Source organism: Asterias amurensis, chromosome 6, assembly GCF_032118995.1.
Source record: "Asterias amurensis chromosome 6, ASM3211899v1".
NCBI classification, from domain to species: Eukaryota; Metazoa; Echinodermata; class Asteroidea; order Forcipulatida; family Asteriidae; genus Asterias; species Asterias amurensis.
Window position 1 is genome coordinate 10,218,349 of NC_092653.1, and position 15,063 is coordinate 10,233,411.

At 40.9% G+C, this 15,063-nt stretch overlaps 2 protein-coding genes across 2 annotated transcripts; one reads left to right on the forward strand and one right to left on the reverse strand.

Annotated features, from left to right (window-relative positions):
• Positions 1–233: 233 nt before the first annotated feature.
• LOC139938323 (protein unc-93 homolog A-like) lies at positions 234–7,098 on the reverse strand. The gene is made up of 3 exons (XM_071933762.1): positions 5,570–7,098; positions 1,404–1,671; positions 234–901 (listed from the first exon to the last, which is right to left on the reverse strand). Exons 1-3 carry the CDS (start codon positions 6,620–6,622, stop codon positions 651–653), a joined length of 1,572 nt encoding a protein of 523 aa, XP_071789863.1. The 5' UTR covers positions 6,623–7,098; the 3' UTR covers positions 234–650.
• A 1,987-nt stretch (positions 7,099–9,085) lies between these two features.
• On the forward strand, positions 9,086–13,949 carry LOC139938439 (protein unc-93 homolog A-like). The gene is made up of 4 exons (XM_071933971.1): positions 9,086–9,229; positions 9,842–10,721; positions 11,782–12,049; positions 13,006–13,949. Exons 1-4 carry the CDS (start codon positions 9,210–9,212, stop codon positions 13,320–13,322), a joined length of 1,485 nt encoding a protein of 494 aa, XP_071790072.1. The 5' UTR covers positions 9,086–9,209; the 3' UTR covers positions 13,323–13,949.
• The last annotated feature ends 1,114 nt before the right edge of the window (positions 13,950–15,063 follow it).

Here is a 15,063-nt window from a genome sequence, read left to right on the forward strand (position 1 = left end):
ATTTAAACTTTTAAAAGTAAACTTATTGTTGAAATTTTTCCGAAACAGTCATTGGAGTTTATTATATGAAATAAACCAGAAATGAGAATCAATTCACGCGTTACGTTTGGATGTTTGTTTTGTGTTGTTTAAGGGCACTGGACAACTTTAGTAATTGTCAAAGACCAGTCTTCTCACTTACTGAATCTCAATATATAGGCATAAAATAACTAACCTGTGAAATTTCAGACTCAATTGGTGGTCGTCGAAGTTGAGAGATAATAATGAAAAAACACACACTTGTAACATCTTTCTCTAACATCTAAGTCCTTATAAGGGTATGTCAATGCCCATCATCCAACATTCTTTGAAAAACTCCCTGTAAAATAGTAACAAACTGTCTCTAATCTGACCCCCCTTTTTTTAATGCGGAATGGTCAATTATAGGATATACAGGAATTTGAAATGGTTTTAACGCATGTACCCCGACTTCATTTCAATGGGACACTTTTGGTCGGTCCTTCTCTCTCACAGTTCTCGCCAGTAGGGGGAGTGCTCGTGCTCAGACTACGCGCGCAATACTGAGCATAATATACAGGCACGCTCAGAACCGCAAAAAAAAAAACCATGATGCTCAAAGTTTTCCACATCTAGTCCATCCGCCTGTTGTATCACATCCCTATTTCCTCCGTCTTCCCACCACACGTCTTTGCACGCTGTTCCCTCTTCAGTCTTATCTCGACGACATAGTATAGCGAGACAGACACAAGAAGTAGCGAGATGATAGAGTAGAGTTTGTAAGACACACAGACCGACGATGGGATGCTGACAGCAAATGAAGCTGTTAGTCCACAGAATATACAGAAGTAGTAGGCAGAGAAAGCTGGCCCTGGGTTATCTGGATACAGCACGCTGATGAACACTAGAGAAAAAGAGAAAAGAGCCAGCTAAAACATGCCTATTCGTTTTCACTACCTTATGGAGACCAAGGAAAACATTTAATAAGTGAAAATTAAAGGACTCTATAGGGACACTCTAAAGGCCACAAGGAATTTGGTGTACAAAGTCTATGGGAAGATGTATAGTACGGGACAAAGGAAAGAACAAAAAAGTCTCCACAGGGATGGAAACAAGGGAATTGTGTGTACCACATACGACACCACATTCACACAAAAACATTCACTCATTAACTGATGCAACAAATAATTGTGTCCAAATACAACAGCTCTGCAAACTTTCAATCAAAGAAAACTACCTTCCGTTAATAATTGTTTTTGGTTTTGGGTTTTCTTTGAGTGACATTCAAATTGTTTTCGGCTTATCACTTTATACAGCTGCCCATATAGTTGTTCATTTTGTAACAACCTCGTCAGTCTACATAATGCATAAATCTGCTGAACAGTGTATAAATCTGCTGAACCCACCTCGTGTTTGTAGTTGCCATACTGCATCTCCATACCCGAACAAAACAGCAATGGCGTACAGGTGCCAGACTTCACCTGTCTCTGGGTCCCAGACTAAGCATACGACCAACACGGCCAAAGTATGAGCTCCTGATATTGTTATAAACATCACTCGCCCAACATACTGACGGATCAATCCGATGGCCAAGTTTCCAATGGCATCGGCAGAAGCAAATGCCATAATGACGTAACCGACTGCGTGTATACCCTGTGTACAGTTCACGTATGACTGTGTGGGAAGAACAGAAAGAACAACTCAAAACTAGAGATGTGGTTTTCTCATGTTTGTTTTTGTATGGTTAAGATGGAACCCCGTCACTCTCAATGCTGTCTTCATATGGGAACGATTCTCCCAACGAGAACGATTCTTTCGATTTTTTTTTTTTTTTTTTTTGGGGGGGGGGATTTTTTAAGCCATTTAAAAATGTTTTAACATTATTAAAATAATGTTTAAATGTTGAATAGTCTGTCACAGTTATTCAGTCGGTTTTTTTTGGGATGATTTGCAAATAAATAAACATAATATTGAAAGATATGTTGATGTGACTGTCCTGGGTTAAAACCCTGGAGGCCGAGGTTGCTAAAAAAAAAAAAAAAAAAAACACTGACGAAATAATTTCGCTTCTTCGGAAGGGACTTTTAATTAGAGGACATTTAAGTCTGTTCGAGGGTAATCCGAAGGTAATTACCATAACTAGAAATCCTTTGTTTTAACCTGGGGCAGATTGCAATAAAACGGTCTTAGTCAGCGGTCTAAGACCAGTCAGTTATAGCCGGCTATCTGTCTTAGACGGTCTTAGCTTAGTCAGTCATTAAGCCTGTTGCAATAAGCCGGTCTTAGATAAGTCGGCGAAAAGTAATGCAATACGAACAAATGTCCCATTATACTTGGCACTTCTGCAGTCACTGGCGGTACAGCATTCTTCTTATTGCTTTGGTTTAAATCATTGGATATCAATTCTGTGAGTTGTATCATTTTTTTACTCTTGGGAACATATATTTACGATACACTGTATAATCATCATAATGCCTCTCATGGGTGTAACTAATTTATTTCTAAAACACAATCTCATCGTGTAGAGCTCTTTGCATCAAATCATCTACAACTAACAAATGCAGCGCTATCTTAAAAAAACCAAAACAAAGACCGATTATAGCCAGCTCAGAGCAGGCTTAAGATTTAAGACTGGCTATAATTAAAGACCGCGCTATTGCAATCGGTCTATAATTAAAGACTGTCTAAGCGCGTTTCAAGTTAGCCTGCTATAGCGCATAGACTGGTTTAAGACCGCTTGGTGCAATCCACCCCTGGTATGGGGTTATAGGCATTGCACGGTGGGTTATCTATGTAACTTGGTTTGCGGTACACCAAAGTCTACCTGGCAAGTAGACATGTTACCGCAAACCAAATATATATATATAATTAGCATAACAATTGTTGGCTGCAGACCTTAAAATTTAAAGTCACCTGGAAGTGGTATTTTTTCAAAATAAAGCTTTTGTCACGGACATATGTGTTTTGATGAGTGGAATGTGAATAAACAGTTAACTAAGGTTTTAAAAAATCGGTTCTTATGTTATTTACAAATTTAAGAGTAGACCCCGACCAGAGAGTGCGCTGTTCGTGACGTCAATCGAGGCAGACTTTGCCTGTAATGCGTAGAGTAAACACAATTGCAAAGTACATGTACAGACCAAGTCGTGAGTTTATAAGTTAACTTATACGCATTGCAGGCAAAGTCTTCCTCGGTTGACGTCACAAAAGGGGTAGGCGGAGTCAGCCCCCAAACAACTTTATATATTGTTTAAACATATAAATCGTGACAAACAGTTACTTAACAAATAGTTTTATTGTTCGTAAGCATATACTCTTATGTTTGAAAGAAAACAAAATATATTTCCAGGTGGCTTTAATATCCATCCATACAAATCAAGGTTCGTGTGGAAATGCTTGCTGCAAAAGTTTGTCTCTATGTGTTTCAATATGGATATGTACAACATGTGTATGTGGGTAAGTCAACGGGGGACAACTGCCGGTTGGTAAGGGTCGTGGTGACCTTTGACTGAACTCAATCCCATCTCAAAGGTCGATGGAGATAATGTAATATTACGTAATATAAACAGTTCATGTTGTATTGGTAGAAACATTGGGTGCGTTCGTTTAGCTTCCCTGGGTCGACCCCGGTGTGTGGCGGTTTTTTCCCTCAGGGTGAACGTGGGTTATAATCTGCACACGTTCGTCCTGGAAAAAAACAACCGCCACACACCGGGGTCGACCCAGGGAAGCTATACAAACGCACCCTGTATTCTCGGCAATAATATAATTGCATACTCATAGGTCTACATTTCTCACAGAGATGAGACATATAATTTGGTAAATATAATACTATTACCATGGGTTTCTATAAAGATTTGTAACCCTTTGATTGAATTACAATCAAGCGTGGATCCACGAATTTGCCAGAAAATGGTAAAACCGAAATAGCATTTAACAAAGGCCATGAAGGGGCCTCATTTTGTCATGGTGGGAGAAAGACCCGAAAGTAGGTAAAACGCGCCTGTTTATGGTAAGTGGCCTCATCTGTCCTGGGAAAAAAAAATACGCAAGCGGGCACACGAAAGTTAATTCTGTGGCGAGGTAACAGCTATATACGGCATTATAACACCCCTTGCAAGTATTCTGCCTGCTCATTGGTTTAGAGCGCGTCACAGTCATGACATGTCTTAGTTTTGCTAGACGACGGCCGTGTGGTAGAGCGTCGGTTTGTCATGCGCTAGTCCGACAGACTAGCACATGGCGTGCAGTACCCAGACGTCCGTTGCGTGTACGAGGAAGATAAATTAATAGTCTGTAACCACTTCGGATTGCACGACACTACATGCAACACAGTAGGTAAAAGTGTTTGCAATCTGTGTTCGCGTCGTCCGTGGATTGTAGCATTCTGGTCTGTAACGTAATAATAATAGTACAGTATTTAGAAAATGTTTGGGGTGTTATAAAACAAACATTGACTGCTTTTACTCGTGCAATGGTTAAAAACTATGACTCCCTCGGTGATCCCCGGAGCGTTCCATTTTCCCTCAGCTTCGCCTCGGGAAAATAGAACGCTCCGGGGATCACCTCGGGAGTCATAGTTTTAACCATAGCACTCGAAGCAGTCAGTATTTGTACGCTAGTTTGAAGCTTACACAAGAGCAGGAGTCGGGGCCCTTGGATACACATATGACTTGTAGCATCGGCCCAGTGCTCAGAAACATCATTGGTGTAAAGGGTTTCAAAATGGGAGACTTTGGAACGCTAGATGGCAGCATACTTACCAGGTAAACTTCCATTGTTTACGTATAGTTCCGAGCATGAGCACATTACCGAGAACAATGGATTTTACCTGCTGCCACCATGCGTTCCAAAAGTCTTCCATTGCCTTTTTGCATAGTTTGGAGCTCCTGCTAATTTGGGTTTATTGATCAAAAGTGGTCTCTAAAGTAACTGTTTGGCAAAAAGAAACAATCACTTTGTAAGTAAAACAGTCATTTTGTTTAATTGTACCTATTTCTTTTTACAAACATTTTTCAACAATTAACGAACTTTGATCATTACTGATAAAGTTGCCATTAGTGACCTTGTTCGGAGAAAACGTTATTACTGTTTGAATACCAGGGATTACATAACACTATTGATAACGGTGTCCTTGGACAACGGGTAATTTATTGGTCCCATATTGTAACATATAGAGGCTGACATTGTTGGTAATTACTCAAAATTATTGCTAGCAGAAAAACTTACTGAACAAGTAACTTAGAGCTGTTGACCGTATAAAACAAATTGTGAGAAATGGCTTCCTCAGAAGTAATGTTTATGAGAAAGAAATTATTTTCCACTAAAAAAATATATGAGACCTCAGCTGAGGTCTCGAATTCGAAGCATCTGAAGCACATTGTTCACTTGGAATTTGGACGACCAACTGAGCTCAAATTTTCACAGGTTTGCTATTTTATACATGAGACATACCCTGTGAGAATACTGCACTGGTCTTTGACAAAGGTCTCCATAACCGTGCCTTTAAATATATTATTCACAAACAAAGTTGAAATAAATGCCCCCATTGAAGCAGTTAATAATACTACACCTTGGTGAAATCTCCCATGACAAAAGAGAAATGGACTCCAGAAAAGAAAGCCAGTGGCATGAGCATCAGTAGGTGTGGTTCCTTCAAGGCTCTCAGCACCGCTAACCAACCAGCATCACTAGTAGCACCCTCCTTGACAGTCACTACCTCTTTCTCAGACATCTCAGCATCATCCTTAGAGACGGTGGAGTACAAGTTTGGTTTCATCGGATCAAGGAAAATGACAAGAACAAGAGGCGAGAAGACCAAACCACATGCTGAGAAACACCCGAGGAATATCCAGATGATTTGACGGGGTGCCTCGACTGCACCAGTTGCCTCCTCCGGGATCTCCGCTCCGCAGTCCCGGGCTCCACAACGCCCCAGACTGAAATTCCGCCCCGTGAAGATATTATCCTCCGAACCAGTCATAGTAACTGCTAACACTTTAGATACAAGGAACGTTGACACGACATAGCTGATTTGCCAAGACATTTGGGTAAGAGCTAAGTAGCGGTTCGTAAGGCCCTCTGTTGTTTGGCTTGTCAAACGTGCCTTCTTCGAGGCAAGGGTATTCAAATACGTCGATATTGCAGTCCACATAGGATTGATTCCAAGACCACATAGAAGAGCCAAAGGAATGATGATTTCAAAACGAGGAAAGAAATTGCTGACAGCGTACACACCGATGGACAGTGAACCTATGATCATTGTGGTCTTAAGTCCGAGCCTCCTGTTCATGACGGGTGCGAGCAGGAGAGTGGACACCACACCTGCGGCGTACATGCAACTCAAGCTCGCTAGACCGAGACCATCTGACGAATTAAAACTGCTCTGTAGTGATTGTAAAGAGCTAAAACACAACGAATTGAGAGCAGCCATGAGCATCACAGCGCCCAGGTTCTTAAGGATATTTCTATTTTCCTGATCCATCGTGATACTGAACCGTTTTCCTCGCACAAAGTTACCTTCACTTTGATACCCGTTGAAAGCTTGACCTGGATTGTTAGCGGCGTGAATTGTTCGTAACTTCCAGATAAATTGACCCTCTGCAAATAATGGTTTTAAAGGCATATACACATTATCACGATCATCGGAGCCTACAATAATGTACGTCTTGCTCTTCTCGTTTCTGGTTCTGAATTGCCGGTTAATCAGCTTTATTATTCAAAAGACGGGGGTTTAACAGGCAGTGGAATATTACGTAATCAACTAATTTAAATAACAAATAAGTATAGGGTTGGGTGTTGCTGCTGACCGTAACATAACTTCCCTCCTCCCTTCAGTTCTCATTGGCCAAACATTAAATGAGCAGCCAAAATATAAATGAGGACTTCAGAAATACGGTCAGTCTTCAATTAACACTGAAACAACATTAATTGTTTCCCTAAATTTAACTTCACCAGATTATCTTCAGTACAATCACTTGTGGAAATCACCATGGTAATTTCGGTTTGTTAGAGGAGATTCTGTATAAAACGTCAAAGTTTGCATACTATAACAAATCTTCTATTATTAGTCAAGTAACTGTAATAACCAATTACCAATAAATACTGTTACTTAATCATTTTGCTTTATCAACTAGTTTGCTTAATCACTTAATCTGCTTAATCAACTAGTCTGCTTACAAAATCACTGTTAGCATTGGCCTTGCCACTTCGGTGTTCAACAGTAAACTGGTATTGCTGTAACAGCATAGACCATCGCATGAGTCTACAATTTTGGTTTTTCATGGTTTGTAACCAAGCTAGAGGCTTATGGTCTGACTGGATGACAAAGTGTCTGCCGTAAATGTAATAACGAAACTGTTCAATGCCAAATACAATCGCATAGAGTTCTCGTTCTATGGTCGACCACCGCTGTTGTGTGTCTGAGAGCTTTTTGGAGCGGAAAGCAATTGGGTGCTCCTTGCCTTCATGTTTCTGAGTAAGTACTACTCCAACAGCTTTGTCGGACGCATCAGCTTGGACGAAGAATGGTAGTGAGTGATCAGCGATGCGTAGTATAGGAGCAACAGTGAGAACTTTCTTTAGGGACTTGAACGCCTTCTCACAATCCTCATCCCATAGAATTTTCGCTGGCTTAGACTTTTTGAGTAGATCCGTGAGTGGTGACGCCTTCTTTGAGAGATTTTCGATGTGATCTTTATAATAGTTCACCATGCCAAGGAACCTTCTGATCTGTGTCTTAGTTTGCGGTCTTGGGAATCTGTTGATAGCCTCAACTTTTTCAGTAAGAGGACTAACTTCACCGTCTCCTACCATTTTTCCAAGGTATTCTGTCTGGGTCATGCAAAAACTACATTTTTTTGGATTGGCCTTCAGACCAGCATTCTGAAGTCTCTTGAGGACATCTGCCAACTTTCTAAGATGGTCATCCCAGGTCTCAGAATAAATAACAACATCATCCAAAAAGGCTTGTACGTGATCGATTCCACCCAACAACGTATCCATCATGCGCTGATAACAAGCAGGGGCATTTTTAAACCCAAATGCCATTCTTGTGAACTGAAACTGACCAAACGGAGTAACGAACGCACTTTTAGCTCGAGCAGATTCGCTTATAGGGATCTGGTAGTAACCCTTGGTGAGATCGATTGTTGATATGAGCGTAGAGTGTCCGATACCGTCAATAATTTCATCGACCAGTGGCATGGGATATGCATCGAATTCGGTTATTGGTAATTACTCAAAATAATTGTTAGCATACAGACGTACTTGGTAACTAGCAATGGAGAGCTGTTGATAGTATAAACCATTGTGAGAAACGGCTCCCTCATCTGAAGTAACGTGGTTTTTGAATTTTTTACTAATATATTTGAATGAAGTTCGAGGCCTTAGCTGAGTTCGCGAATTCTGAAAGCACAAAACTTTGTGTTTTCCCTCTGTTATTCTCTCGCAATCTCGAAGACCAATATTGAGTTCACATTTTCACAGGTTTGTTGTGTTATGCAGCGGATTTTGTTTAAATCAAAGAGGAAAAGAAGGAAAAAAACGGAGGAAGAATAAAAAGGTGAGAGGAAAAATTAATGTCTCGTCATTTAAATGTTTCTGTATCAGGAGTATCACAAGGCCCAACAATATTTTGTGGACAAACTTTTACTGCAATATTTGTCTTGCATGTGTACTTTTAAGTAACTTCAGATAAAGTTAACGGGTCCAAGAAATGTCTCTGAAAAGGCCTTAGATTGCACCAGAGAGTATCTACGGCATAACGATATCCCGGGGCCCTAAAGAGGGCCTGGGACGCCACGCCGCAATGGCCGCGCGCTTCGCGAACAAGAATTTTGTTTTGTTTCAGCAAACAAAAAGTATTATGACTACAAAGCTGTAACCCTGGTTAAAACAATCCTGGATCCGTGCCTGTTATGCATAATACAAAAAAATGTTGAGATACACCAAAGGAAAAGACTGGTCTTTGACAAAATTACCAAAGGTGTCCATCAGTGCCTTTAAGCGGCGTTATCGCGTATATTTGTACAATCTGATAATATGCACAGTCCTGATGCGTGTTTGACAAGATGTACGTGAGTATTATTAGCCTACCCAGTTTACAAGTTGGTTGTTATCAGACTCCTCATATTATAACCTTTCTGTTTCATGATATATTCTACACTGAACATGATACCTATTCCAGAGCCAGTGAACGGCAGTTGTGCATCATGGAGACCGCAGGGAATGTGTGAGTTGGTGTCATGAACTATAATAACCCGTTTTTATTGTTTTTGTAACATTGTTATACGATGTGTTTTTGCCTTGTATTTATGGCTTCCCAATCGTTGTCAATCTTTGCATTTACACTTTACACGTTGCATTTAAACAATATATTTATACAGCTATCAATAGACATCCAATCTGTGGACAAGTCGTTAATGGTTTGTCGCTGTAAGATAGTTGAGTCGTGGTGGTGACGTAAAGGTTCAGGTTTGCACGATCAAAGACTATTTCTCGCGAGAACACTGCTCTCGCGCGAAGCTCCTGACTGCCGGCTCATATTACCCCATTAAAGGCAGTGGACACACTTCACACTATTGGTAATTCCTCAAAACAATTATTAGCATGAAACCTCAATTGGTAACGAGTAAAGTGGATTTTGAGACCTCAGATTTAGAATTTGAGGTCTCGAAATCCAGCATCTGAAAGCACACAACTTCGTTTGACAGGTGTGTTTTATTTTCATTGTTTTTCTCGCAGCCTCGATGACCGATTGAGCTATCATCCAGAAAAAAAACTGCGTTTGAGCCAAGAGTTAAAATTAGTACAAGGCAACATAACGTTCTTTGTTCTATTTCAGCTTCAATACGACTTCAAGAAGGAACATGGTAAACATCGCAGCAGTATGCGTAGTCTTTGCTTTCAACTCGTTTTCCTATAGCTCTCTACAGTCCCTGCAGAGCAGCTTAAACCCGTCCAAAGGGCTTGGCCTGGCTAGCCTGAGCTGTCTCTACGCGGCAATGACTTTGTCAAGTCTATTTATATCTCCAATAATGATCAGGAAACTCGGCACGAAGAGGACTATGATTCTTGGCTCACTGGCATTTGGTCTGTACGCAGTGTCGAACTTTTTCCCGCGGTTTTATACGATAGTCCCGTCTGCGCTCATCTGTGGGCTTGCCACCGGACCGAACTGGTCCGCGGTGTCGACTTATCTGCACACCCTTGCTCAGGACAAAGCCAGGGTTACCGGTGAAGAGCGGGCAGAGGTGCTCACAAGTCGATATCTCGGTTTGGTCAATACCGCATGGCAAGTAGCGTACATCATCTCAACATTTCTAGTTTCAAATGTGATGACAAATAACGCTGAAGAAGATGAAGTCTTGACGATGCAGAATTTCAGCGTGTCCCGATGTGGTGCGAGAGACTGCGGTGCCGATATGCCGCAAGAGGCAGTCGGTGCGGTCAAACCGCCCGATTATATCATCCACATGTTCTTAGCATGCTTTTCAGCGAGTGGTTTGATTGTGGCACCTCTTGTGGGCGTATTCTTCATTCAAGACATCGGGCCAAAGTATAAGGCTGTGTCTGCTACAGAAGTGGATGCAACGCCTGGAGAGGAGACTATTAACTGGCTGGCTACATTCAAAGCATTACAAAGGCCACAGCTTTTGATGCTCACACCGTTTGCTGTATATACCGGCATGTTCTACTCATTTGTAATGGCGGACTTTACAAAGGTAAATTTGGTTTCAGTTCAGTTGAATTTAAAAAAGCTTAAAAAAGCCAATCTGAAAATCCAACATATTTGTTACATACGGTACCTGTTTGTAAATTATCAAAGTGAAAATTGAGCGGGCAGAAGTCATAACAATGTTGAACATGGTGGAATATTTGCTAAATTTCTTAAAGGCAGTGGACACTATTGGTAACTACTGAAAATAATTGTTGAAACCATACTACTTACGAGTAATGGAGAGAGGTCGATAGTGAAAAACATTGTGAGAAACGCCTCCCTCTGAAGTAACGTTTTTGGAGAAAGAAGTATGTTTCCACAAATTTGATTTCGAGACCTCAGCATTGGATTTTGAGGTCTCTAATTCAAGCATCTGAAAGCACACAACTCCGTGTGACAAGGGTGTTTTTTCTTTCATTATCACTCGCAACTTACTTCGACGACCAATTGAGCTCAAATTCTCACAGGGTTGTTATTATGCATAAAAGTGAAAAATGTGTTGCGATACACCAAGTGAGAAGACTGGTCTTTGACAATCTCCAGTAGTGTCCAGTGTCTCTAAGCTAGGGATCACACTTGAGCGCTAGCTAGACCAGCATGCACCTCATTCAACGCCAGCACACGTCGACTATTTGCGATAAGGTCTACTGTCAGACCAAGACAGTGACTATGAGCAAGTTCGAGTGTGCACAATGGTTAACTAAAGGTTGACCATTTTTACTCGAACCCAGGCTGGACGACCATTGGTTGACTACTGTGGTCGACCATTTGGAACCAGCCTCGAGCCCGTGGTTTCTTCACTGGTCCCAATAGCATGTTCCGTTCTAACATGTGTTAAGCGCAGAAGGGGAACCAGTGACACTTAAGCAAAAAGGTGGGAGGTCGACTAGACTACCAAACGAGTCGTCCGGGTGAGTTCGTCACTGCACATGCGTTGCTAGTCTGTGGTCGACCACTGGTGGACTAAAATGTGCGCACTCGAACTTGCTTAATGTAATGTGTTGCTTGTTTATAAAACTTTTTTTTTTCAAATGTTATATACGTTTATTTTTTATGAACTCCAGTCTTTCGTTAGCTGCACGCAAGGCATTCACATGGTCGGTTACGTCATCATGACGTTTGCAACAGCTGATGCAGTTTTCACAGTAGTGATAGGCTGGATTAGGAAGGTGCTGGGTAGATTGGCGTTATTTACTGGGACGGCGGCGATAAACATTGCCGCAATGGCCGTGTGCTTGGTCTGGAACCCTGACTTAGGAGAGAGATGGCATCTTTACTCACTGGCAGTGGCATTGGCATTGTGTGATGCAGTATGGACGATACAGATACGAGGTACCAGTTAATTTTGTGTAATGAATAACCACAAATTCACAAAGTTTGCAACCTGTTATAAGTAAGCCTAGGCATAATAAGATAACCTTTGACCGTAGTTCAGCAGCGAATGCATTATTTTGGTTATTGTATACTTTCGTTTTGTACAAAACAAGTACAAGCACATCCAAACACTCAGCAGATCTCTCTGATTTTCGCTAACGGAATAAAGGCAAAGTTGTTGTTGTGTTGTTGTTGTTGTTGTTGTTGTTGGTGGTGCTGCTGCTGTGTTGCTGTTGTTACTGTTGTTGCTGTTGTTGCTGTCATGCTGTCGCTACTGCTGCCATTGCTGTTATTGTTGTGTGTTACTTGTTGTTGATGATGATGTTTTGTTTCTGATGTTGTTAGTTAAACTTTGCTTCTGTTGATACTGCAGCTACTGATACACTTGTAGTTTTTTCTTTTCTTTTTTTTCCCTCTTTTTTATGCAAGTCGCCATACACACAAGGCCTGAAGGCCACTTCAAGGTGTGGGCTTTACTATTTTATCCCAGAGGACGTTGCCACCTACTTTTAGGGCTGAAACAGGGTTTATCCCTTTTACAGTCCATACAGATGTAGCCTTGGGTATCATCAGTCCGAAGCCTGGCCGGTAGAGCAGAAAGTACTACCTCCCCAATTTTATGTAGCGAGTGTCACGACTGGGATTCGAACCCACACTCTGCTGAGTAAACACCAGAGCTTGAATCCGGTGCTCTTTCATGACACTTACAGTTACTGTTGCACGGTCGCTGATGAAGATGTTTTGGCTGTTGTTGTTGGCGTTGTGTTTATTTTTATTTTATTTTATTTTTTTTATTGGTATTTTGTTAATAAAGCTGTTGTTCAGTTTGCACCAGCTACCGTTGTTGTACTTGATGTGTTGATACCTATAATTCGGAAGTAAACAAATCACAATCTTGATATTGTACTTTGCAGTACTTGCCAGCGTGTTGTTCCCAAACAACCAAGAGCCGGTATTCTCCGCGATTTACTTCTTCAGTTCTATCGGATACACCATATCATTTGCTACCAGTATCCCATCATCTGTATGCATCTCTTACAAGTTGTATGGCCTTACCACTCTACTCTGTGTTTCTATGCTCCTCTACTACACTGACGAAGTCCTAGTGAAGATGAAAGACAAGCGAGGGTATAAAGAGGGTGGTGAAGCTACTAGAGAAGTCCCCATGGTCAGCTTTGATGGTGATGGTGCAGTCAAAGACAACAAGCTTTACAAGTTTGTTAGTAATTAATTTCGGAGTTCTTTATCTGCCACTGTAAATGATCTCTGAAATGTCGGAAACTGTAACTTTACGCGAGGGAATGGAGACTTTGGATTTTAGATTTTATTTCAGTCCACCAAATCAAAGACTTTCAAATCTCAAAATAGTGTCTACCGGTGCATTCCTACACTGATATTTAAACGTGGAATGTAGTTAGAAAACGATGCCTCGTTACTTTCATTTAGCTTGTCTCCTTTTCCCGCCCCTAAATTCAAGTGCCCCTATACAAAATAGAGAGAGAGGGGGGGGGGGAACCACAGCACAGTATTGTGCTCTGTTCCAGCAGCCGTCATCTATAAATGAAAAAGTAAAGGTGTAAAAGGCCGTGTCCGAAACGGCGACTTCGGCTTCAGCTACGGCTAGGGCGCGCGCGTCTGCCTATTCTTCAACATTGGAAGACGCGCTGATCTAGACGTAGCTGTAGCCGAAGTCGCCGTTTCGGACACGGCCAAAGTCACAGGTAAGTACTTCAGTTTTATAGACCTTATGCATTGACGTCATCCAGCCGCCATCTTAGAGGAATAACGGTGACGAAACAATCAAGACGCACGGATTTGTACGCGCGGTGCACAGTATAGACTGTGCAAGTCTCGCGAGAAATTGTGGTCCCAACCTTATGGAGTTTTACGTTGGGGAGATTTTGTTTCGTCCATTACTTTAGTTTAATATAGTTTATGACCATAAAAATGACATATGTTGTTAAAAATGTAATACTAATTAACAACATATATAAAAGTAAAAATAAAGTCAACATAATAACGAAGAAAAACCGGTATTTAAACTTGACCTCAGGTCAGGTTACTTGTAAAAAATTAAGAATTTGTGCCCATCTTCGATCACGAAACTTACGCAGACGCTTGTTTTGGCCGCGCGGGGTGGAAAGCCTTTTCATTGGTCGCTTAGGCGTCGGCTTCCTCTTTAAAATGCGTCACGCGTTTATCTAACGCCCTTGCGACCATCGTGCGTCCGCGTATAAACCAGCTTTCAGTAGTTTCACATTCGGGCGTAGATTTACAAAAGGGGTTTCAAAACATTTAAGATCAAACAAACATCCTTGTCCCAGAGTTTTACTTTTGTCTATACATAGACTTTAACCGATAATTGGGTATTTGTTTAAAAAGCTAAAACTAATTTAAACAAGCTCTAATGTGTATTTTTGTTGTTCAGATTCGGCATTAAGAAAAAATTATAGCAAAGATTTGATTCATAAAAAAATTAAGTTCTTCAGTTGTCGTGTTTTCTCGCTCCGGTGCGCGCGAGACTTGCACAGTCTATTGTGGTCCCAACCTAATGGAGTTTTACGTTGGGGAGATTTTGTTCTGTCGATAATTTTAGTTTAACATAAGTTATGACTCTAAAAAGTGAATATGTTCTTGGGAATGTAAAAATAAGTGATTAAAAACAGAAAAGTAAAATCAATTCAACAAATTAACGAAGAAAACTAAAGAAAAAACTTGACCTCCAGTTTCCGGTTTACTCTAAACAATTAAGAATATTACCCAATTGACGTTCCCATTATCGCTGAACCTATGTGATGATCGCACCAATTGGGTGTATTAGAAAAACCATCCAGGTCGATGTCGAACAGCGATCCTCGTCCCGATAAATGTATAAATTTTACGTTAATTTAAACAAAACAATTATTATGTACACGAATTAAAATAATAATTATACAAAAAGTACGTTAAAAATAATAATCTTTAAGAATTTT